The sequence below is a fragment of the Teleopsis dalmanni genome, chromosome X (assembly GCF_002237135.1).
Source record: "Teleopsis dalmanni isolate 2A chromosome X, ASM223713v2, whole genome shotgun sequence".
NCBI classification, from domain to species: Eukaryota; Metazoa; Arthropoda; class Insecta; order Diptera; family Diopsidae; genus Teleopsis; species Teleopsis dalmanni.
This window is the reverse complement of record NC_051848.1, coordinates 57,415,389-57,442,004: the sequence shown is the minus strand read 5'-3', so window position 1 is coordinate 57,442,004 and position 26,616 is coordinate 57,415,389. Positions and strand designations below refer to the sequence as shown.

The 26,616-nt window shown below is 28.1% G+C and overlaps 1 protein-coding gene across 2 annotated transcripts in view; it reads right to left on the bottom strand.

The window, feature by feature from the left end:
* Nucleotides 1–26,616, bottom strand: part of LOC119689530 (centaurin-gamma-1A) — a 424,668-nt gene that overhangs the window by 12,717 nt on the left and 385,335 nt on the right. For both annotated transcript variants that reach the window (XM_038104373.1, XM_038104374.1), the window contains exon 2: nt 14,152–14,384. In XM_038104373.1, coding sequence (XP_037960301.1) covers nt 14,152–14,384 — 233 coding nt within the window. The remainder of the gene's footprint in view (nt 1–14,151; nt 14,385–26,616) is intronic.

Genomic DNA, 26,616 nt, shown 5'->3' with positions numbered 1-26,616 from the left:
TGAGAAAAACGTGCAAGATTCTGTGTGCAGCAAGGAAAACAAGGATTTCCTTCAAAGCAACCCCCGCACACATTTGTCTATTTGAATGTCAGAGCCCCGGTTCCAACCGTGCAATTATATTTTATTATTATTTTTAATGTTACTCGTTTGTTTCGCTCCATAGAAGAATAAGCAAATTTTCCACACTATGACAAAAAAAATAGTCAGTGTCACTAATAAACCGCAGCCAACTTCACGATATTCAGGCGAGTAATTTTCTTTGGAAATTTATGACACGCGCTTGCCATATATGGACATATATGCGCATACATGTATATATATATATATATGTTTCTATTAAAAGTAAATACATATGTGTATGCTATTATATATATATGAAAAATCAAGAGTTTTCTTGTTACTGCGACTGTTGTTACTGTAATAGAAAATGATGTTTGAAGTGAAATGTCTCAAGTGTACGTGCACCGCTGTATCGAGACAAGTACCAGGTTAAGCTAAAGCTAAGCTAAGACCAGATTGGTTTATGTTAAAACTGTGAAGTGGTGAAACGGTGTTTAGCATGGGAAGGTGAGTGAAGATGAGTGAAAGGGGTACTGGATGGAAATCATCTTTGCAGAAAAGTAATTACTTCTTGCTATAAAGTTGTATTTAATATGAATATAAAATCAGTAAGGAACTCTAACTTTATACTGCACCAACAAAAGGTGGCAGTTTCGCAGTTTCGTCGCTAAGTGTGGGTAGTGATATAAACTTGCATAATCACTTACGTCAGTTGTAGTCACTGCAGGCATTGCTGCAAGGCTATAGTCAAGGTTGTATTAAAGTTGGCCGTCTCCACAATTCTGCAGTAAGCACAGCACGTCTTGTGTTGTTGTGAAAATTTTATAAGTGGCAACACATATCAGTGCTATAGTATGAGGGCTTTGTTTTGCTTAAAGGACATTCTGGTATATTCTGTCATCACACATAAGATAGCGTCTTTTGTTTACTTGTTAAGATCCATTGACATGTTACAGGCATCAGTAAAAAATTTACAAGTGATTTTTTCCACTTTCTTGGTATTCCACTGACTGTGGTGATTGTCGTAAACCGACTATACCATAGTTCAGCATAATTTTCTTAAAACTTTTAAGAACAATCAAAATTATTACTCCACTGTTTTCTTACTAATTAGTAGAAAATAGATAGGAGAAATTGTTTATAATTATAAGGAAACTAATTAAGTTATGCGACATAGAAAAAGTTTTTTGTTTGATATTACCATATATTAAGAAGTGGGGTTTTAATTAGATTTTGCAATAATAATACGATTTAAGTATAGGTTATTGATTATAATTTATTACTTTAAAACTGATTAGATTTGAATTGTGTTCAATATTTAACTATGGTATTTTAAATTAAATTTAGTCACCCAAATAACCATAAAGGCTATAATTTAAAATAGTTCATATATTTGGAAAAAGATATATTTTTTTAAATCAATGTAGTGTCGTAGAAATTCCAGAATGTGGTAAAAACATGAAAAATTTTGAATTTCAGATTTAGAATTAATTTTAATAATAACGTTAATCTAGATCTTTGAAAGAAAATTTCTTCTTGGTTGGGAAAGAAAATTTCTTCGTTGTTGTGAAATAAAATTTTTTCATAATTGTATTAAGTGCCAATGGTGGGAGACCTCTTATTTGTTGCACTATTAAAGTAACTCGACAACTTATTCACCTTTATTAGAGATATTACGTCCCATCTCTTAGCTATTCTTCCGATATTAGTTTCATTTATTTACTACCTTCTGAATTTCTTCAAGACATTAGGCATAAATCCTCCCAATTTCTTTGTTAGTACCTCAATGTAGTCCGAACCATTTCTCTTTTGATCGCACTCTACAATTACGGTCGTAACAACCCAAACATAAACGTCTTTATCTCAAATGTTTGTGTTTGAGACAAATTTCTTTCCTATCTTGGTCGTTTCCTTTTGATATCTAAAATGGAATTTCAATCATTGATGGATTTTTCATAGATTGTGAGTTGGAATCTAGAGGTAGTATTCTTCGCCGTTTAAGTCTGACACAGAGTTTTGTTGGTTTTCAGTTACTACAAAAGAAAAGTAAATAAGGCGTAAGCTGTACAAGTGTCAGATCTTCGACAGCAATGTCTGTGCTATCATTGACACCAAAAAAGTTTATTTTATTTTTTTTTTTAAGTAAAAGAAATTGGTTAAGAACAAAAAATGTATTCAAACGACCTATGTTTGTGCAAAATTGAGTTAGTACTCCAATATCCGTTTATTAGCACACTTCTTCTCTTGTCACAAATCGGAAATAATTCACCCTCCAAATCTCTTCCTTTCCTATTTTCAAAATTATAAAATTAACAATTTATCGCTTTGATTTTTTTTTTATAATTTTTTTTTCTTTAATTTATAATGCCCGTGGCACTTCTGCAAATTTTCCAATATATTGATAAACTATTATAGAACTTCTACCAGAGTAGAACGGTATATACCTAAGGGCAGTAAATAACGTATTTATAAAAACTAATGTTTACATTTGACTTACATCAATAAAATTTTTAATACCATTTTAATGCTTTTTTTTTTTTGAATATTGTATATATACCTCTATATATAGAGGTTTCTAATTACTGATTACAAAAAAGTAAAAACCAAATGAAAATAATAAATTTAATAAATATTGCGAACGCGTGGCCCAGCGATTGTGTGCATGAAAGGATTAGTTAACCCAGAAAATATTAAAGCCGATAATGCTACTCGCAAAGGGCACACAAATTTATAATCCGCACTTTTTTTTTTAAAAGCGCACTTAAGCGGTTTAGTCCCCTTTTTTACAGTTATGTGGGTTTCTTGTAAATGTAAACAATCGAATTGCAACATTGCATAGTTTTTGCAACATGTCAACTCTCTTTTCTTTTTTGATTTCATTTTTGCAACTGTAAATCAAATATTTGTCTACATGCATAAAAATTCAGGAAAAATGCCATTGACTTGTTTGATAAGAGAATTGCCAAAAACGATTTTACAAACAAAAAAAAAAAAAACTGACAGTTTCAACGATATATTTGCATATTGGACACTTAAACGATAAGCAAACAGAAAAAGTAGTAGTGGAAAAAATAGTAGCATAAGTGCAACAGTGCAGTTTACGTACACGAAAAAAAAAAAACGTGAATACATTTTTTTGCATATTATTTTAATTTTTCACAGCAAAGCCATTAAAATTACTTTATCGGCTAAAATGTTTAAAAAATCATTAAAGCATTGTAGAATGGAATAAAATTTTGAGGTAAAGTGCATTTTTTAAGGGTTGCAAAAATTGTGTACTTAACCTTACGCTAAATGCCAAGTGGATAAAAGGTAGTAAAAAATGTTAAGCGATGGTAAATTTATCAAAAAAAAAAAAAAATGTGTATGCATTACATGTCTACAGTGTATGTTTAGGGTTCTGCAGTGCATTAAGTGCAAATAATTTAGGTCTGCTTAGCTGGCATTGTGGTGGAGTTACTTCATAGCTTAAAAAAGCGGAATTTTCTTTTTTTTTTTTGATTTTATCGATAACAAATAAAAATAGTAGAAATCTTTGTACTTACTTAAGCACAATATTTATTGTAAAAGCTACAACTCGACAAGAGAAATCAATTTTAAGTCATAGTCTGTTTAATTAATTATATTAAAATGAGTTGATAATGAGTCGAGTCTAAGTTAAATCTAGTTTTATAAATACGTTTGACTTAGTGATTTGCATTTAAATTCTTTAAGAATAAGACTAGTATCAGACATTTATAAATAAAATTATTCTTTAAGTGAATTGTACTTATATAAGTTATTAACATTGCCTTTTAAAAGTGCACATATTTTAATATTGACATAACCTGTGTTTTCTGACACCATAAACGTGAATTTAAAAATACCAGTAACTTATAAGCCAGCTTTTCAGGTAAAGATATTAAAGCGGATTACTTTGTGACGATATGTAAAAATAAAAACAAAAATAAAAAATATTAAAATAAAAATGTATCTTGCACATGAAAGTATTTATGGTTTGTCCAACGACGTAAGCCTTACATTTTATATATAAACAAGGGTGGACATGCCTAATGCCTTACATTTTAATATATTTACACCTATTTTGACAGCTTTTATGATAATAATATTTAATATTTTGTTATAAAAAAAACTTTTAGCACAAAAGTGCTCAATTTCCTAAGTACATCACTTACAAAGCAGCTTATTGACGTGTTAAGGTGTTTTGTAATATATATAAATATATATATATAGTTACAGCTGTAGTTGGATGTATGGATAAGAGGAAAAGGAATTTGAAGTTTTAATAAATAAAATAATAAATAAAATTACAATAAAGCGATAAAACAATATAAGTAAAAATTGTTAGGATTACTTGATTCAAAAGTTGGGTTTTCTCTTGCTTTTTAAGAGCTTTGATGCAGTAAGTGAACATGACAAGAGAATTATATACATTGAAATCTGTACTTAAATCTGTAATCTGTATAATTAACTATGTTTATACATATATATTATAAAATTATATATATAGAAACCAAAGCTGTATTCAGGATAAGAGAAACCAATTTTCTCACACATGAAAAACTAGAAGACCACAAAAAAAAAATACTAGAACAACCATTTACATTAACCCCAGAATGGTATAGAGTTCAGTTATTTTTATCGTGATTTCCTGCCTTCAAGGCTTAACACCACGGTGTTCAAAAACACACGTATTAATACAAAGCGTCAAGCAACGCCCCATTGGAATAGCCTTCCTTATTCCGCCGGTACCAATAAAGATATTTATGTAAGTCATATCTTCCACCTTGGTAAAATGCGAGCCCTACCTTAAACCTCTGCTACAATTTGGGCTGTACCACCCGGTATGAAACGCACTCCACGCCGAATGAATGATAATCCAATATCGAAATCATCTTTCCGTGTAGATGATTTCGTATTAACCGACAGCCACTACGAAGCCAACGTCAATGGTCAGAAGAGCCAAAGCTGCGGGCCAGTGACCCCCGTAGTATCAGATCGGATCTGGCACTGGGGGACTTCAGACGCCTCTTACGACAGACAGATCTTTGGTGTAAGATCTAGTGCTTTTTAGAACTTCTAAGGCGTTACGTTAAGCTCATTTTGAAATATTTGGAATATGTGTCGGATGCTCTGCTAGGATATTTTCAGTTCATTGGTCATTTGAATACCACTACGACGTGAATTTCGTTTAAGTCAAAACTTCACTTTCCGAACCATTTCAGGTGTTGTTACGGTTTTTTTTTTTGCGTCTACCAGCATAGCATTTGACGACGCGGCCTGTATTATTATAACGATTTATGGTACGATACACAAACATTTTATTAACTTTGAGGTGTTTGAGTTCACGAATAATAGCTGGTTGTGATTGTGATTTTCCAGATAAATATATAACGCAATCAAACTATTACATTTGAATTCCACTTCGAATAAGTTTTGTTTTATAAAACTTAGACGCAACTGCTTGTGGTAGCTTGTAAATAATATTAAGAGCTGTCATTCGTATGAATTTCACCTAGTTGGCAATATCGGTTAGACAGACATACCTGTGTGTAATTTGTAACACTTCAAGCGCCTAACCCTATATGAATATATGAGTACTAGTAACAGTTAATTATTAAAGTTATAACTAGATAGTTACAATAAGAAGAGAAGTGGAAGTACAAATATAAAAGATGCAATAGTGGCAAGGTAGTAGTAATAAAAATATAATAATAATAATAAAACACAATGTGGACAAGTACAGTTAAATACTTAATTAAGTGTAATTTTCATTGTGTGTAAGTCATTACTGGACGGTGATTAATTGCTTAAGAGATAAAAATTAAAATTTTTCTAGGTTAAGACACATGAGACATTATCTATAGCTAAAACTGTAAGATAACTGAAAAGAAAAGCTATATGAACCAATTGATTATGAACTTTATAGCAATTCAAGAATTTAAAAAGGAATAGTTATGTTTTGAATCACAATACTAATACGATGTTACTCCACATTATTTTCAATTCAAATCGCATTAAAAAAGTACTCATCGCACGGGCTTTTGTTTGAGGAAAGTTCAGAATATGAAAATTTAGTGCTGCAACTATTAAATGTCGAAGTTACTAGGAAACTTCAGTAAATACAGTGTAAAGAATTGAAATTCGATAGAACTTAACAAATCTTGGCTATAAAACCTTAAAATCGAACTTATGTATATTATAAAAATTGATAAAACTTTTTTCTCTTTTAGTAGAATAAAATGTCAATAGAAATAAAATATGTTAAGAAAAGTATTTTGTAAAAAAACTGCAGTAGACAATACTTCCAACAAAAGTGGGAGTAGAACGTGACATTTCAATAATATGGACTCTAAATTCAATAAATAGTAGAGTATTAACCATAAAGATGTACAGAAATTAAGTGTTAAGTGAGATTTTATACAAGAATATATAGAAAAGTATCTCTATTTACTTTTATTTTTTCTCAATAGTGGTAGAGGTTAAGCAAAAGTGCAACAAAAAGAAGAAATATTTAATTTAAGGTTACCAATAAAATATATGATTAAAAGTACATGCATAATTTACATACATAAAAAAATATGTAATATATTTAATTATTTAAATGACTTTATTGTTTTAATGCTATTATAAAGCATTTTATAAGCATTTAATATTATATATGCTTCTTTTAAACATATAAAAAATTTCTATAAAACAAATTACTTTTATTCAATAATAATTCTCATTTAGTTGTTACAAAGTTCTTTATATATCAATCCTATTTGTCTTTATAACGTTGATGTCTTTAATATATAATTATATGTAACCTACTGGTTATGAATTCCAAATCTAAGAATCCAGAAAAATTTGTTTCAATTTTGTTAGACATCGCAGAAACTCACTTTACATATAAAAAACTAAATCATTACGAAATCTTCTAGTCAAACCATTAGGATAATGTAATGGACCGAGCAGTCTACGTGGACCACCCTTAAAAACTATCTAATATATAATAATTCAACAAAATTAAACAGAGTTTTCTTACAAATCACTTGATTCTTAAAAATAGCACCCTTTTAACAACCTAAATAAATTTATTTCTTGATATATATACCTACTCAATATGGGTGCTACATGCTTCCTTCAAACAATTTCTCTGATATTTTCAAACTCAATCTGGATAAGCTTACAGAAAGCCTTATGCAAAGTGACATTCTGAACGTGTGTAGTTCAGACAATCATTACTGGCAGACAGTAAGATAACATCGCTAAATCGATTACTTAGTACGAATTTCATGTTGATGAGTCTAAAAGTGTTTCTTCGTATCATAATAGCACAAAGGGAATAATGAGTATGTACAAATGTGATTTTATTCACTTATATAGTAGAAAGAAAAGTTATTAATTGAATTATTCTTTTATTATTATTATGTTTTCTCTCATTTGATATTGTAGTAAGTTATATTAAAATATCTAGAAAGCATATTTCAATTTAATTAAAACACAATACAATGTAGCATTTCTATTCTTAGGCTTATTACTCTTACTATCAGATCAAGCACCCTCTATGATACTTTAACCCTTTTATCTATAAATGCACAATAGTTCATAGAAAACAATTGCTATTTTTTTTTTGTTCGCAGTGTACTATAGGAGTATTCATAGAGCACATTAACCGAATTTTATTGTTTTCACATAAGTTAATAACTCTTTAACTTTACTTTCAACCCTCTAAATTTGGTAGCTCTACTAGAGTATTTATTATTTATTTAAATAAAAAAAGTTGACCTCATTTTAAATGTATGCAATATTGAATTGTGTTTTCGCTATTGTGCCACCCTCTCAATACGAGAACAATGAAACCCTTATTTCGTTGCTGAGATAGTGAATTGTAGTGGAGGATATAAAAAAATATTAAAAAGAAATTCTTTAGAAGATGTATTTCCTCGTTGGTTTTAAGCTTGATGAAGTGCTGTTCTTTCCAAGGCAAAGCTTTAGTTATTTTATTTGCAGTAGAAACGACGGCGAAGTAATTACACTACATTTTTCCTTATGTAAAAAAGGAGAGAGAATATATGAAATAAAAATTTTCTACATTTTACAATAAATTAAATACCAAAAAAATGCAACTTTGCAACATATTTAAGCGTAAAAACTGCAGCAACGCTAATGTGCGGGCAATAAAAAAATAATAAATAATAAAATCTTAATTAGATTGTTAAATGTGAAGAATTTGCAATATTTTATGATTTTATTTCTAACATAAAAAATTTATTATGCATTTTATGCACTCATATATTAAAAGTTATTTTAGTTGTAAAATTTAATTATAAAATAATTGCTTTTCTTAGGCTAAAATGTGCATTGATTATTAATTGCTGGAAATAACTTATTTTTAACTATCCATAAAAGTAAAATTTGAAATTTAAAAACAGTAAAGCAGATTTTTAATATTAAATATAAAACACATATATATGTAAATATAAATATATATAACTTTAAAAGTTAATAACTACTAATTAAATATTTTTATTAGGTACTTATTTTAGATGGTTGCAAATCTTTTACAAATTTACTGGAAGCAAATGGTAAGATTGGTTTATACCCAAATATATAGTATAAAAAATTATAATAATATTATCATTATTATCATAACTTTCGCAAAATATGCTAGACATATTTGCTAAGAGTATGGTTCCCATTTTTGGTCTTTTAGTACCAAAATTGGTACATTTTTTCCGTATGCTACTCTGGTACTCGTTTTTAGAAAATGGTACTTTTTATAGTATATACTTTTACCTATATTATCCATTTAAATTTATTCATCATTATTATCACAACTTCTACAAAATGTACTAGACACAAATGCTAAGAGCACGGTTGCCATATGTAGTCCTTTAGTACCAAAATTGGTATTTTTTTCCGTATGGTACTTTAGTGTACTGGTTATTAGAAAATGGTAATTTTTTATTCTATATACCTACTTTTATATAATCCAATCAAATTTATTTATAGATACAACTTCTACATGTTGAATGTGAAAGGAATGACAACTGCGTCTTTACCAATGGCTCCTTCATAGATGGTAGAGCTGGAGCTGGGGTTTACTCGAAAGAGCTAAATCTAACGTGCACTCTACATCTAGGAAAATATGTTCCCATCTATCAAGTGGAATTTATGGCAGTTTCACATGCTGTGGATCACCTATAAGATTATCAGGTGTATCAGAAAAAGATTCTGATAGCGCTGGAGAGATGAGCACTTGTAAACAGACTAAACTCATGATGTCAAAATCGTTGGCCAGAAAATCGATAAAAGTGTTTAGCTTTCCGCGAAGCACGCTAAGTTAGCTGACCTCATTGATTACGGGAATTGCTGAGAAAGATACTTGCAGACTATGTCTAGATGAAAAGGAGATAGCGGTGCATATATTGTGCCAATGTCCAGCACTGGCAAGTAGGAGGAAGACTGTCTTGGGACACCATTGGGTTGGTGATGACTTGGCAGGAAACCTCAAGCTAAATGAGCTGCTTGCATTAACAAAAAATGTAGTTATGCGAACGGAAGCCACTCTAGCTTTAATTCAATAACGAGAATCCGAAAATCAAAGGACGAAAAATGACCTAAGTAGTTTCGTAGTCTACTTCAGCTAATCTTTCACTTCAGTGGGGCTACTTGTTGGACGGTAACACAATATATAGGTACAACTGTGCACTATGAAACACATATAATTTTATGTATTGATTTAGTAAACATATTAAGGCTGCAAAAGGTGAATGGATTTTAAATGGATTTTAAATGGATTTTAAGACCTTATATATGCAAAGAACTATTTGATAAAAAAGATATGCACTATGTATGGTCAGCAAGAAATAGTCCGATTACTTAAATAATAAAATTGTTATGAATAAAAAGGCGTGTAATATTTAATATCTTTTGCACATTGCATATATATTGCATTCTCTTATTAAAAGACAATGTAATAAAATTGGACCTTTTTTTTATAGATATGGTACCTTACTGAACCAATTTTGGTACAGAAAAGAATGTTCAAGTGGCAACCGTGACTATGAGTATAATCATAATCATTTCATATAATAATAATAATTATAATGATTATAATAACCTAATAATGATAATGAAATTAATTCATTATATGAAAAATTTTTCAAAAAAATGCTCGTAGTTCTCTATGATGAACGGGTCAATAATATCTATTGGAATAATTGTGATTTTCACTCGATAACATTTTTATCACTACTAAATAAATAAATTAAATTTTGAAATTAGTTAATAATTTATGGAGAACTCAGAAATGCAAATGGTATGCAATTTCCTAAAATATTTTAAGATCTTAATTTCTATAACGAATTTTTTTATAACTACATTTATTGCAATACATTTTTATTATGCAAATTTTATTGTTTGATATTCCAAAAATTGAAATTTTGGTATTCATCAAGGCAAATAACCTTATGCAGTTTTATGTTAATGTTGTAAAATATGTGACAACCATTAAATAAAATACAAGTTTTATTGATAGAAAGTACGAATATTAACAATAGACAATAGCATCGAGTTAGAAATAGCAGGGGTAATAATTTCAGTATTTGAGATTCTGTACCAGGGTTTACCCAAGTGGGTTGCCATAACCAGCCAGACAAGAAGTCGGTTAGGAAATAAAAAGAGATGATTTGCATATTATAGTTCATTGCTTAAATATTCGGTAAATGTTTGTTTAATGACGATGCAGAATAAGTTGTTGACATTGTTGTTGTTAACCTTTCAATATAAGGTAATTTGAAACTAATTTTAAAGTAGAAATAATTAAAAATTAAAATGTTTTTACATTTTAAATTTAACAGAAATCAAAATGAGTCTTTTACTTACGACAATTAACTTGCATCAGAGAAAATGTTCCCAATTTAGTGGATTTATACTCATGGGTATTGTAAAACTTCACAAGAAAGTCAAGAGTTTTGCACATATATACGAGTAAGTATATTTCTATATTTATATAAAGTTATAGGTAAAATAAAGTGTTTTAAAAAATATACAGTACAGGATTTGCAAAATATCAAAACTGATATCTGATAGTCAGAAAATTGTGATAAGGAATACTTTTAATATATTCCATATCTATAGTTATACAAAAACAACATTAAGTCGGCTTGAAACAAATTGGCATCACTTTTAAAAATGGTAAATACTTTTTTTTGACCTATGTTTCCTATTAATTAATGTTGAAGTTCTTTGAGCCAATGCACTTTACTCTTTCTTAATTTTAGCACTTCATCAGACTAAGCAATAATGAACCTCAGAACTGCATACCTCCCCGAGGATCCTGTAACTATTCTTAGATTTGACAACGCGGTGTTGGTAAGTCTGTCAGTTTTCGTTAATAATTTCAGGGCTCTATCCTTTATGTATTTTTTGATGGGATCAATCTTGAGGTCCATGAGGATATCATTCGTCCCAATGTACCATGGTACTTTGAAAAGTCATCTCAACGCTTGACTTTGTTTAATTTCTAGCTGGCGAATAGTAGTGTCCGAAGCTTGTTGTTTATAATATGATATAGAAAAATTTTAAACACTAAAAATTATTTAATTGAAATAAAAGAAAACAAAATAAATATTAGAAGTGCAATGGTTAACACTTTTATCTTGTATATTTAAATTAATTAATTTATTTATGTGTTTAAATTTATTAGTAAATTAAATGCTCATATGATTTTAAAGAATGATTGGAATAAACATTCAAAATGAACTGATTTTTGAATTTGGCTGCACTGAAACTTAAGACTTGAATTTTTTTTGCGAGTAAAACCTAACTCTGAAGATTTTAATTGTATTGTTGTTGCTTCACATGTTTTTTTTTTGTAAGTTGTGAGTATTTTTTTTGCTACTCTGAAAGAAAAAATTACGGCCAGCGTTTGTTAACCGATTTTCTGTTAAGTTAACGTGAAACGCCACTATTATATCTCATGTCGTATAGCTTCCAATAGAATGGACGTGAAACGAGTTGTGAAGATAATGTCTCTATACGGAATTATTTGAATTAAGAAAAGCAGGTATATATTGTTAATATATGTGAGTAGTGAGAACTAATTAATAACATAGTTCAATATCATATACAGTCAAACCTCTCTATAACGAAATCGTTAGTGTCTGCAAAAAACTTCGTTATAGAGAGCAATTCGTTATAGGAAAGTTCGCTATAGAGAGGTTTGACTGTATTTGTTTTAAAAGTATTTATTTTATTTTCTTATAAAGTAAATAGAAAACTCTATAAACTGTGGATGCATTCGGTTGCATTTTCTTTTATCTATTATTTTATTTTTCGATTTACATAATTTTTTTTTCTTTTGAAATAATAATATGTCTTAAAATAACTTTAACAAACTATAAAATTATCTATAAAGTTAATGTATAAGAACACAAGCAGAATTTATTATTTAAATTTATTTAAAAAAAAGTATATATTAATAAATTTTTAATGTGTTTTTACCTTTATTCACATTTTGTTTTATATTTCATGGCTTTATGTTTCTTTTTTTTCTGCAAAAAATTGCTTTAGGCATTTTATGCTTTCATAAATTCTTTTTATTAAATAAGAAACTTAGGCGGCTTATATACACAACAATGGAAATTAAGAATGGCATAAAAAATAATATGCCAGGATATAAAGAATTCATATGAATTTATGGTGTAATCTAGCATACTTTTAGGTGCGCAAGGGAATTCACGCTGAAGTTTAAATACGTGAGGAATAATAGCATGCAGTGTAGTTCGAAGTAAAGCAAGGAAAAACATTTTCAATTTCTCTTTATGGGTGTTAGTTAATTCAAAAGATGTTGTTTTTCTAAATAACTTTTTTTTTTTGATTGATTTTTCTGTTTAAATTTTTTTAAGATATTTTTTTTAAATAAAAATTTTCTTTCTAAAATAATTTTTGTATTTATGTCTTTTATTTAAAATATTTTTATTTTAAAAAATATTAAGAAACTGAAATAAGAAATTAAAAAAAATAATTATAATATCTTTACTTTCATATTACTGTCACTTGTCCTTTTAAAGGTGTTAATTCTTAAACTCACACATAAAATTGCACTCATCTTATTAAAAGTAACCAGCATCATTAATCACAAACATTTCCGCAGAAGTTTACTTTAATCAATTAACAGTAGCAACATTTTTTGCTAAAGTTTTAACGTGTTGTCATTAACTTGGTAGACTACTTTGCGGCGCATAGTAAAAGTGAAAGAGATGTTGGAATGAGTTGAGTGCAATATCAAACAACAAATTACGGTGGCAAATATTTGGGAATAGTTCAAATGTTAGCTAAAACTCAAGCAACACGTAATATATTAACTAGATTATTGCGTGATTTTAGGCGTATTACCTACCTGTGCGGCAGCTTTATATGTATTGAGTATTAAGAAAATATATGAATGACATTAAGAGGAAGTGGGCGTTGTGCAACATTTCATCAAAATAATTGCAACAAATTAACAGAAAGGTTGAAGTAATTAAGATAAAATATTATTTTGAGAAAAATAATATTATTGAAAAAAATAGTGATATAGATATAGAATGTATATATGTCAGATATAGAAAACGTAAAAATATTATTCACATATTTAAAAAAAAAAAGTAATTTACGCAAAATAAGAAACCTCCTAACAGATAAGTGCACTATGCACTATTAATCTAGCAATATTAAGTCGTTCAAGGTTATAATTTTAGACGACTTTGCTGATAAAATTAAATATTTCTTCATACATAAATTAATGCATGAATGAATTAATAAATGCTTATATTTTTTAATATAGTAAACTTGTATTTGCAATTAAATTTATAATTCATATACAAACGTAGAGTAGTTTTCTGGCATAAATAACTTTGGACTGTAATTTATTAAACTATTTCCTGTCTATAGTATTTTTTTGCTCAAATTATATTTAATAATAGTACCAAATACAGTATTTATAATTTTAGTATATTTGATGTGCAAGTAGCAATCAATATATACCATACATATCTTAAAACTTTTACTTAAATAATTGTGATTTTATGAATTGAGTTTTCAACTAATTAGACTGCTTACCTGCATTTCAGGTGGTCCACCTTCATCTCGTATAAGTAGTAAATAACTGTGACCATCTATGAAAACTTCTTTTTTGAATCGTCCACCTTCTGGTGATTCTTCTTGCATATAGGAACCTGTTAAATAACGATGCACCAAAGCTGATTTCCCCGAACTAAGAGAGCCAACAATTCCTAAGCGTAAATCTGGCACTGAACGTGATATAGTCCATTCTTGACTGTTGACGAAGGAATCTGAAATGATAAATAAACACGATTTATAAGAACTGTTGAGAATAGTATATACGTATGTCAAATGTTTAGAATTATGAAATCAATTTACAGGTAACATAAAATATTAATAGTTGTTTATATAAAATAAGAACATTTCTTGCCACAGTTTATGCCTATATATAATCATAAACAAAGACGAAATAGCTAGGTTTTGGATCGGGGTATGAATATTGTTATGTGAACATATATTGATCAGAAACTTCTACACAAAAGATATTCTCTCTTTCACTAAAGAAAAATAACGTTAATTGTATAGCTAGACTTCTGCTTTCGATATAAGAAATTTATTTAGTAATGCTCTCCAATTTTAGTGAATAGAAATTTTATTAAATACAAAATTGTTATATGAGTCTATATGTTTTGTAAATATATATGGAGATTGTATTTTGGCAATTTTTCTTTTAATTTGTTTTTAATATTTTTCTTAAATTTTGCATTTTTGTGGTCTTAAACGAAATATATATACCAAATGGATTGTTTCATTAAGTATTGTTATTTCAATATATAAAATTTTATAAATTATATTCAATTTTAAAAAGTTACCGAACATCTATTAATCGATAATGAAAATAATGCCGAAACAATATCTAAAAAGAAAATTCCACTGCGTTTTGAGAAAGGTATGCTTAATTGTTAAATAAATATTAAAGAATATATTATGAATATGTTCTTTAAAGATTTCAAAATTTATACAAGAACTATTTAACGATCTATTCAATAATAAACGAAGTGCTAATGAATTTATAATATTACATTGAAAGTATTGGAATTCATCTTCGCAATCTCAAATGGTGTAGTCAAAACTATATACTGCCAATTGCCTGTCAACGTCATTCTTTACTTCACTTCGAGACCACTCGAATTCACTATATAGTATTTGTGCCTTTTAGGCCAATGTCAGATGGTTGAATGGTTACAGATTTCAGAGGCTCACATTACTGTAGCAGTCGCTTGCTTGTGGTTGACTAACGTACGGCCATAGTTCGCGGTCCTATCGTAAGTTCGAAATTGGTTTGGAAAATTTGATTCTTTTTTAAATATTGGAAAACCAATACGAACCAATATTCTCTATTGGTTCAACGAAAATAATTTTTTAAAAAGTTGGAGTTTCATCTTTTGGTGCATGAACAACGTTATAATTGTGCAATAATTATTGGTGACGTTACTGAAAAAATGTTATAGATATATCACTTAGTAATACACATCAAGTATTTTAATATATATTCTTAAAATTATTTCTTTTTTTGACTGGCGAGGATGTTAGAGGATGTAAATGAAAATTACCTGATTTCAAAATATTTAAAGAGTTTTAAAGAAAAATGATAATATACATAATATTTTATTATATTTATGGATTTATACCCATATGATTATATAAATTTTATTTAATTAAAAATTTGAAATAATTTTTTTTACATATAATGATTGAAGAAGTATCGAATTTGTTGATAGATGTAATGATATGTAATTTATATGCAAGTCACAATATAATAATTGATAAATTATAGAAAAGCCTAAGAATTATGTTGTTAATGAATTATAAATATTACCACACTGAACCAAAAGAGCCATACAATTGGGTACCAAAAACCAAGACAAGACGAGACATACATAGAAATAAATTTTGTTTCGAAAGAATTTTAGGTCTTCGTAATTTTTTATATTTTTGGCTTTTTTTAAAAGCTTATAAAAAAAACTAATTCACGCCTTTGTTTGACAGCTGTCAAAAGTGACATTTTGGCATGCAAAAATACAGATAAAAATTTATATATAAAGAAAATATAATTTAATGAGAGGTAGAAGCGTTAGAAGAATTTTAAAATTTTGTTTCGAAAGAATGGTATACCTTTGTTTTAATGGTAACAAAAATTTGGAATTTTTGTAAGGACCTATAAATCGCATTCTATACATTTGGCTAATCGAAAACAGCAATAAGTTACTATAGCTATTTAATGTATTTTCTCAGTACATCCAAAGTGACTTACTTGGCTTACTTTAAGCAGACTAAAAATATTTCATTAAAGGGTATTTAAGTAGTTTCGGTTTTGCAGTCATAAGAACAACGCCTAATCTTCATAAAAATAGCTTAATGCAATTCAAATTAGATTTACTTTAACTCTTCTACTATATGAACGTCTTAAACCATACGATATGAACAGCTTTGCTTTATGAATCAAATAAAAAAGCCGGACCCTTTTTCTTTCTTTTTTTTTTCTAAAACTCTATTCTTTTAGAGAATTTTGTGGAACTTGAATTTATCATTTTATAATGAGTACTTTTTGTTGTATGGCCAGTATAGTAGTTACTATAGAAATGTCATAAATCTTAAGAATTCATGCATAAATAAACTTATTCATAACTATTCATGTACTGACCGCATGAAGCTTGTAAAGGAGGTATGTAGGTATGTACCAACATTGTGAGCATGTGATCACAGCTTCATGGAGTGAAGAAGATGTCGCACTTGAATTTAAAATTAAGTTTCAAGCAACTGAAATGCAAAATCTCGGAAACAAGTTTATCTTCATTCCTTCCTTCCTTCCTTCCTACCTTTTTAGCTATGTTACCTCGACTTGGTTTCACTTTTCGTTTTGCACTTCACGCGCAAATTTGTATCTGTAATTAGCCTTTTTCTTTGTTCGGAAATGTCGTATGAACTCAAGGCAGTTTTCTTGTATTGTGCAGAGGAATTAAGAGCAGTAACTATGAAATCACCCAAAGGCATGTGTAATACTGAGGCATGGAATTATGCCAGCAATGTCATTGCCATATCAGGCTGCTTCTGTGACAGTTTGAACTAAATTACAAACTGAGACAATCTCTGAAATCTGTCATCTTCCCTTTCATGTTGCATAATTTAAAAAAAAAAATTCTTAAATAAAAAATATTTTACTTCGTAGCATGCAACAATTGTCAATTCTCAAATTTATGCAACGTTGAAGTGGCCTAGTTAACAGCAATGTTAGGCAAGTAACAGCAGTAACATCAGCAACATCAGCAACATAAGTAAGGACGGATGGACGGAAGGAGTACGATTTACAGAAGGCTGTGTACTTTTCAATATTCCTTTGATTATTCGGTTGGCCTTAGGAGTTTTTAACAAATTTTTGGTCATGAAAACGGTTTTGATTGACAGCAAAACAATTAAGTTGAATTTTGCTTTATTTCCCTTTGCCAATTGCGAGTTGATTTTAAGTGTTGTCAGTTGTTTTCATGGCTGGACACTTTTGAGATTTAAATTTGCAGCTAAAGTTTTTTTTCCAAGTTTCAATTTAATTTAAATTTTTTTCACATTTTAAATGAACTGTATAGAAGCCAGGAATTGTTAAGCAAATTTATTTATTTTCTAATGTTTGCAACTTGCTACTATATGGAGACCACATAAATTTGCAAGGAGCACACATGAGTCGTTAAAAAAAAAATTATAATGGTTAAAGGTCTGCATATGTGAAACGACAGCTGCTTTCAATGATCGATTCAAAATTAATTTAAGCACTAAAGAATTACTTTGTATTCTTGGCAGTGGAAGTTTGAATAATTGATAGTCATGAAGTAATAAAATAATGGAAAATTATAATACAATTATTAATCGATTATAAGGATTATTTCAAATTAATTATTAATTAATTAGAAATTATTAAACGATTAGAATAATTACTTTAAATTAATTATAAATTATTGGTCCTTTGAAAAATACGTCAAATTGATAGATTCCACAAAAACAAATTCTATGATATTTCCTTATACTGTGTGATATAATTAAATTATGATTAATCAGACAACGTTATCTTGAACCGTTGATAAGTATAACAATGAATTGAATGGCAATTGAATAACTCAATCGAACTGCAACTAAACTGAAGGGTGCTTAACATGGATGACATAAGTCAATTGCAACTAATTAAAACAATGTTATTTACAATTAATTATCCTTTGAGGAAAATTTTAAACATATAGATATATAATTTCTTGATAAGACATATACTGGGTGACTCAATGGAACTGCCACTAAATTAATAGATACTACTTGATCACTAACTGAACTAACGTTACACAGGACATAGGAACATCGAAGGGAATGAGAAAGCTGACAGTTTACCGGTTTATATTACCCTAAACACCATAGATACTTCTACTTTCTTCAACTTGGCAATAACAAATGGAAAACACTTAGGTCATGTTAAGTTAACATGATCCACTAATAATAAGAAAAGATCTTGGGAACTCATCAATAGAGATGGCGTGAACACTGCAATACTTACCGCAGTTCTTTCTGGTCATTGGTGTGTATGGACTCATGCAGAAAAACTGCGCATTCCACATTACCCTCACTGCAGAAGTTGTGGAAACCCGCTGGAGAAACAAACCATAATGCATTTTCTATGTGAATGCGCGGTTTTCGTGTGAGAAAGAAATAGTTTTTTAGAAAGATATTTCTTGGACAGTTTATTAGACTGTTTATCGGTGAAGATGAGTGATGTACAATAGTAGTTTGATATTGATTGAAGTTCCATTTGGTCGGCTCTATATACCTTTATTGTTTCAACTCAGACATATTCGATTTAAATACTAAATTAAGTTAGAATTTTTTATTTCAAAGTAGTTTTTTTGACTAGATAAAATAATAGGTAACAATTGCTGGGAACTAAATAGAGCCCAGTTTCATTGATAACGTAAATAGCAATAAGTTGTAAAAAATATTTTAATTAGCAATATTTTTTGTTATATCTTAACTATAATTCTTTTCACTAAGCAGTAGATCTTTAATACAATTTGCATATATAAACATTTTATTTAAGCTTTAATTAAATAATGTCTTATTAGCCACAATTTTCTAGTTAAACAAGTTCAGTATAAATTTATACACGTAGACAGTAATCGGAATAAAGGGAGGAGAGAGTAGTAAGTTTCATAATAACTGTCAAACAATAAACGAAAACAAATAGTTATATGACTCTAACCATATTTAGCTATGGTGTCAGTAAATAAACTATAATATTAGACTGCCTGCACATATGTGCATATGGCCATACCCTCACTATCGAACTATCATACAGGGTATTGGGGTATTGAAATACTCTACAGGTCCCCTTTAATTAAGAAATATTAATTCGTGCATATTTTCACAAGACCTCATATACTTCCCTTTGTTATATCTATGCATATCAACTGCTAGTAATGTAGTGATAAAACAAGCTTATATATAATTAAATAAACTAGCTAATAATCAAGTTTTATTGTTAATAAAATGCAACAATTAACAAATGACAATAAATAAAAAAAATATATGTACAAATTGAAGTTCTTTCAAAACAACATTTATAGCAATAACACATTAATTCGTAAATTTATTTAAAATTTTTGCTACAAACAGAATTTTATTTATCTTTAAATATAAAAATTAAAATATCATAAAATTGTACAAAAATAAAAAAAAAAAAAAACTACAACATAAACAAAAACGATGACATATAATTCTCACCAAATTTGGTGTGACCAAGTTATTCTCAACCAGTTAACCCACATATCCAATATATCATAAAATGTTTGATACATAGTTGAATGTCATTTTATAGGAGAAGAACACTTCTGTGCGTAAAATAGAAACAAGTCAATAAACCATTTCGTTTTTGCATGAATCATTTCACAATGTGACATTGACAACTACGACTTCAAAAATATAAAGTCTATAAAAAATAGATACAATATAGCACAATAAAGCCCTGCCCACTTGCCATGTCTTAAGCGCTTAAATTTGGCAACAGTGAAATGCCTTTTATAGTGTTTTATTGTATCCGCCACTGACTAAGCCTGAGTCAAGGCACGCTTACAGCTTTATCAGTTGAAAAGATTAGCTCGATGTTCTAAAAAGTAATTAATTTCAAGCGCCCGCCTACCATTAGTTTTAAGTGTTATACATACACTACGAATTAAAGTGATTAATTATGTGATCATTATATTTATTCCCGGTTGAATGACTGAAGTTATAAGTTATTTCGCTTTAATAGGTTTTTTAGAGTAAATATATATTAAATAAGTAGGTACATTATAATAGTATAATAATTTTTTTATTGTTAAAGAAAGCCTAGTCTTCTTAAATGTTAACTATTTTTTCAAGGCTTAACAAAAAATGTTGTGCTATGAACTCGTCTTCCTCTTTCATGGAACAATCCTAAGATGTACTTAAGCTTACCATAGGTAATTAAAAATAATACCAAATTAAAAAAAGAAATAGTGAGAGTAAGTCTAAAAATTCATTCTCTGATAAGTGTTTTTAAAAGATTGAATGCTAAAAACTGAAATAAAAACTTTAATCATAAATATTATATTGTATATGATTATATATGAGAAAGTAGAAGTGTATAGGCCAAACGCTTAAACAACCGAGGTATTATATGTATAGCGAGGCAAGCGTTGGCATAAAATCCAAAAGGTAGCAGAAGACCTGGTGCGGCAGCGAAAACGAGGAGAAGAACGTACGAAAGTGAGTTCGCTCAAGCACGATATACATGGAACGATATTTACACAGAAGCAGATGTCAGATAGAGTCAGATCTAGAAGAATTATTGAGACCCTATGTTACACTGGGGGAAATAGAAAAAAGTAGTCGTAGTATATGGTTCTATATATTATTAATATATTTTTGCTGTATTTGTTATGTCTTCACTAAAGATTATAAATTACTTTTCAAAAATTAGTGCGCATGATAATTGAGGTACTACGAAGAAAAAAATTTAGAACTGTACTGTAAAACGCAGTACATATATACAACAACTAACAACCAATATATATTAAAAACACTTAGTAAAATTAAATCAAAGCAGAATTACGTCAGTATAAAAAGCAATTCCAATATTTAATAATAATAATTTAGTAATCTTTACTAATTTATATAACCACAACCATTTCATTCTAAAGTTTTGTGATTAAACATTTTCATCGAAAACCATGTTAGTTCATCGAATTCACGATTAATAACCAGCGTACTCAAAATGATTATAGAACTATCGATTAAATCTATTTATTATATATCAAAAACACTTAAATAAATTGTTTAACTACGAGAGAAAAACAATGGTATCGTCATCAAGTGTGACTTCATCACTAAGTATTAAAGTATTGAAACTATAATAAATCACAGAAGTTCTGACTAAACTGTGACTTCACCTACAATTACATCAACTCCTTCAATTTGTTGATTGTATTTAATATTTTAAATGTACCTACCACTCCACTCTTAAATGTTTTTTTTTTTTAATTTCTTAGACCAATAAATCATTTTCCAAAGCAAATGTGCTTTAAAATGTATTACCACATAATAATATTTTTTATATACATTATTTTTATATATATAATTTGTATGTCATTACAAATATATTGGCGTGACTTTTCTATTATTATACATTTTTTATTTATAATATATAGTTTTATATATGGAAATATATATTATAAAATAATCAATAATTTTTAAGTGTATATTGTGTGAACACGTATAATCGTAGTTGAGTTGAGGCACATCGAGAGCTGGCTTGCCTATAAGATAATAAGATGGTTTTCCTATGAGATAATGGAGTCCCGCTATATGTGATCGACTGCTAGAAAATGTGTGAGTATATTTATGTCTAAACGGAATCGTTTGGAATCGTTTTTGTTTGTTTGAAATAAGAAGTTGTCAGATCACTTTAAACTGACGCAAAGATTTATTGAACCCAAGCGATACCAGATTAGAGCTTAAGCCTATAGGTTAATTTTATTTTAGAAATTTTTATAATTAGAGTGCTTGAAGTTCTATTGCTGAAACTGAACGGTTAAGCATTTTTTAAAGATTTCTTAAAACTTATTATTTTTTAAACTAGACCTTAGTCATATGTAAATTCAGACCAAGCTGTCGGTGAGAATAATATATACTATATAGAATTTTTTTGTTTATTAAAATTTGCTTTTTAATTTTTTTTTATGTAGTTCTGTTTAATAATTTCTAAAAATTTGAATACGCGTATCTTCAAGAGTCAGTTATTAGGTGGTATAATTTCTTAAAAAATGTATATGGTTATGACTTAACTTTCAAAATAAATCTAATGATCACACAAGAGCAACAAAAAAAAAATAGCAAAAAATAAAAAATAAATGAAATTAATATTTCACAATATAAAAAATATTTTTTGATTAATTTTTAGCAAACAGAAGGCACAACCAAAACAAATTAACTGCCTTCGATAATGTATATAAATACTTTAAATATAGAGGGTCAAACTTCAACCCTTTTACTTGAGATGAAGTAATAAATTTTTATTAAAATTGCTGCTCTAATAATGTACGATCAATTTCATAAGCCTACCACTTAAAATGGTATTACCGAAAAATGTGAAACAGCAGTAGATATAGCAGATAGAAGGCAGAAGGCTTATATGTACATAAATGTATTTAAGACTTCACTTTATGTTCGGTCAGTTTGAAGGGAGTGACTCCCGTCTGTAAGAAAACGAACCCCTTGAGGAACTAGTATATTCAAAATTGACCAGCAGTGGATAATGTGCGCAGCTTTTAAAGATTTCAAGATCATTCAAACTATAAAGTAAAGTAGGGACACGTGAAAATTACTGTATTATGAGTTGTTAAAAGATCGTTAAATAAATCATAAAAAAATAAAAGATGAAGTATAACAAGAGCCAAGCAAAAGAAAAGGGATTAATGAAAAAGACCACAGGGCGTATTCGTTATACAAAACTTTTATAAACAATGGGAAATGCTTATAAGCATGTTAGGCATTAGGTAAAAAACTAAAAAAAAAACAGAAATAAAATAAAATGAAATGTTCACCTTTTTTACACGATATGGTCAAGTTTCTGCTCATTTATTGTTATTATTACGAATAAGTTTTTTCCTGTATTCAAAGATAAATGATTTGTTGTACTTTTTATGGAAGTGGAAGTGGAACTGTATTCATCATCTTGAGATACTATGAAATACTTAGGTAAGTAGAGATACTTCTACTTTTTCTAGCAACACTTGCGTCTGACTGTTGTGTGGACAGACAAGCTGAACTGTTAATGGGGAGTCAGTCGCATATTCTCATTAATAGTATGGAAGAAAAAAAAAATCAAGGTTCGTATAGTCAAGTTGATGGACATGTCTAACTGGTTTCTAAGTGCAAAACTTAAATTAAAAGAAAATAAATATAAATGTCCTTTGTCCTGTTTTAATTGTGCACATTTTTGAACTTGATCATCAGTAACAAATTAGCTTTGCGCGGTTTCAGTTACTAATTTGCATAAATAAATTAAAGCTTTTACTTATTGCAATATACAAATAAAAAATATACATAATATATAACATACTTGTCAGATCAACAGTCGAAATGTGTAATTATTAGAACGACTGAATCGACATAGCTATTTAAATAGCTATTTAAAGTGCATTAAGTGTTAGCGGCTGCTTGGGAAATAATATGAAATATTTTTCAATGCATCTTGGACCTTTTTTTTTGTTTTTGTATTGCGACTGTACTAAGATTTGCTTAAACAGTTGATGGCATAAAATAGAATAAGGGCATAAAGATATAGATGCTTTGTCTCTTGTATCTCTTAGTTAATTTTTAATTTGTTCCAACATCAAAGTATGAAAAATTAGATTTGATTTTTTGTATAGACGAAACGTAACGCATTTGTTACTTAAATAGTGGAAAATTAATATACTACACTGACAAATTTACCACAACGAATCAAGTGTCAAATAAGCCATTTGACAAATGTCAAATTTATATTTGAAAAAAAAAATAGTTGTTATAAATATTGCAGTAGTATCTCTTACTGAGGAGGTTAAGTGCTAAGAGAAAAGAAAGTTTTAAGCTAACTCAACACAAAAGAAAATTTTACGACAATTTGTAAATTTTATTAATTGCCATCACAAAAGAACTGTAAGAAAAAATAGAGGCAAAATAGGATTAACTTTTGACATTTGCTATGCCTGCCTAAACGCGTATAAATGCATTTGATAAATGAAATGTCAAACCGAAAAAGAAAAATAAGCTAAAAATGAGAATAAGTCAAATTAATACATAATATATAATATGTAAAAAATGTTATATATATGCACAATTCAAACAAACTAAAAACTACAATCAACACAACAAACAAACTTCGTAGTTTAGTTGTCTTCAACGGCAGTACAAAAGAAAGGGGTTAGAAATTGGCGCTTAAATGTCATTTTCTGACACCGCATTCACACGTGAATTCATTTCGGTCTATTCTAGGGATTAGGAAATTGTACAAAGAATCCAAAGAAATGTTGGCAGTTCCTTAAACAAAGCACAGAAATCAAGACAAAAAAAGCTAATTATGTATGCAAACAAGGTACAAAACAACAAATCTATAGGGTCGTCGGTAATGTAAATTACAAGGAAAAGTACAAGAAATTCATAATGTAATGTAGTAAGTAAAAGAAAGCCTCTTTCTTAAATAAACATCATCAGCGCAAGAGGAGGTCTTGTTTGTTTTGATAGTTAATGGCAAATAGAAAGCTACAACATGTTGATGTCAAAGATAGTCTTATGACCAAAGGTCTAGTATTTCAATGTAGGCAGTTTATTGCTCTTAATAAATGGTAAGGGTCAAGGACGTAAAGAAAAAATATGTTTGTATTTAGAAGACAATTATTTTATAAACAATCACTTGAGGTAAAAATGATATAAGACTATTGAAGAAGAAACTATAATAGTTTGGGTCATTTTAAATACATTTACCTGTATAAAACTATATATTGCAAAGAAACTGTAAGAAACTTTAACAGCACAAAAATAAATCGCACATTAATGTAATTATATTTGTATTATTTTTAAATATTTTATTTTCTAATATTAAAAAATATTAAAATATTTTTTTTAATATATTAAAATATATTAAAATATTTTTACAAACAATTTTCAATACCTTTTCAATGCTTCTATAAATAAAAAAATATACACTTAGCAGAAAAACTTTGTGTACAGAAAGTAAATTTTGTTTTAACAATAAAAAAATTATTAAATAAATAGATTTTTTAAATCAATTTTATTTTTTATTTGTACTTTAATTCGTTATCTTCATTTTAAACTAAAACTTATTTCTAACAGATTAGTAGAAAAATTATAATAATTAAAAATGTAAAAAATTAGTGCTATCGATGGCAGAAAAAGTCTGCGTACAAAACAAAATTTACTTTCTGTACGCAGAGTTTTTCTGCTAAGTGTATGTAAAAATATATTTTAAATATAATTTTATGTCGTTGCTATGAAGTAGTGAGTTATATTATATATTGTTTTTTTTAATAAAAAATAAATTTGTATATGTATATTTAAAACATAATTATATATCCTTTCTGCAAAGGTGTGAGTTATATTATTATATTTTATTATATATTAATTAGTTATAGGTTAAATATATTCTTCTTCTTCTTCTTCATTCCATTGCGTTCTAAGGCGAACATTGGGCCATAGGTTCAATATATTAGTTACATTATATTATTGAACACAAAGTTTAATGAGTGTGCTTCGAATTCTAAGTATTAATATTTCATATGATAATTTATCGATTAATAAAACTAAGATTACATTAAACTAATTTAGCAGAAAATTTTATAAAAATGTTCATATAATGTAAATAGAAAGAATTTCCTAAACCAATAAAAAAATTGGAGCTTAAAAATTTCTCAAAATGATTGATTGATAAAAAATGTTAATTTGGCAGTTAACATTTGGGGGTTTAAGTGACATTTTTGGGTTACAAAGTTGACAGTTTTCAAATGAAAGTATATTGTGAAATTATCTCAATTTGCTTTTAGTCTATATAAATTTTTAAAAAAGATTTTTGCAGGGTAAAAGTATAAGAAATTAATATTTAAAATCAATACAGCTAAAAGCTGAAAGCTACTGCAGTTTGGATTAAAATTATTTGACTTATAAAAATTTATAAATGTTTAAGTTTTTTAATATTTAAATATAAATCAAGAAAGATTTAATTAAAAAAAATTTGAAACTGTTACATATTTTATATCCATTGATAAGATTCTATTTTAAATAGAAAATTTATTTTACTATTAATCAAAGAGAACTACAAAAAATAATTTAAAATAAACGACATTTCTTAAGCAGTTACATATAAAAAGAGGCACAATAGACCCAAAAATATTTTAATATAGGAAAAAAAAGGGGGGGCCA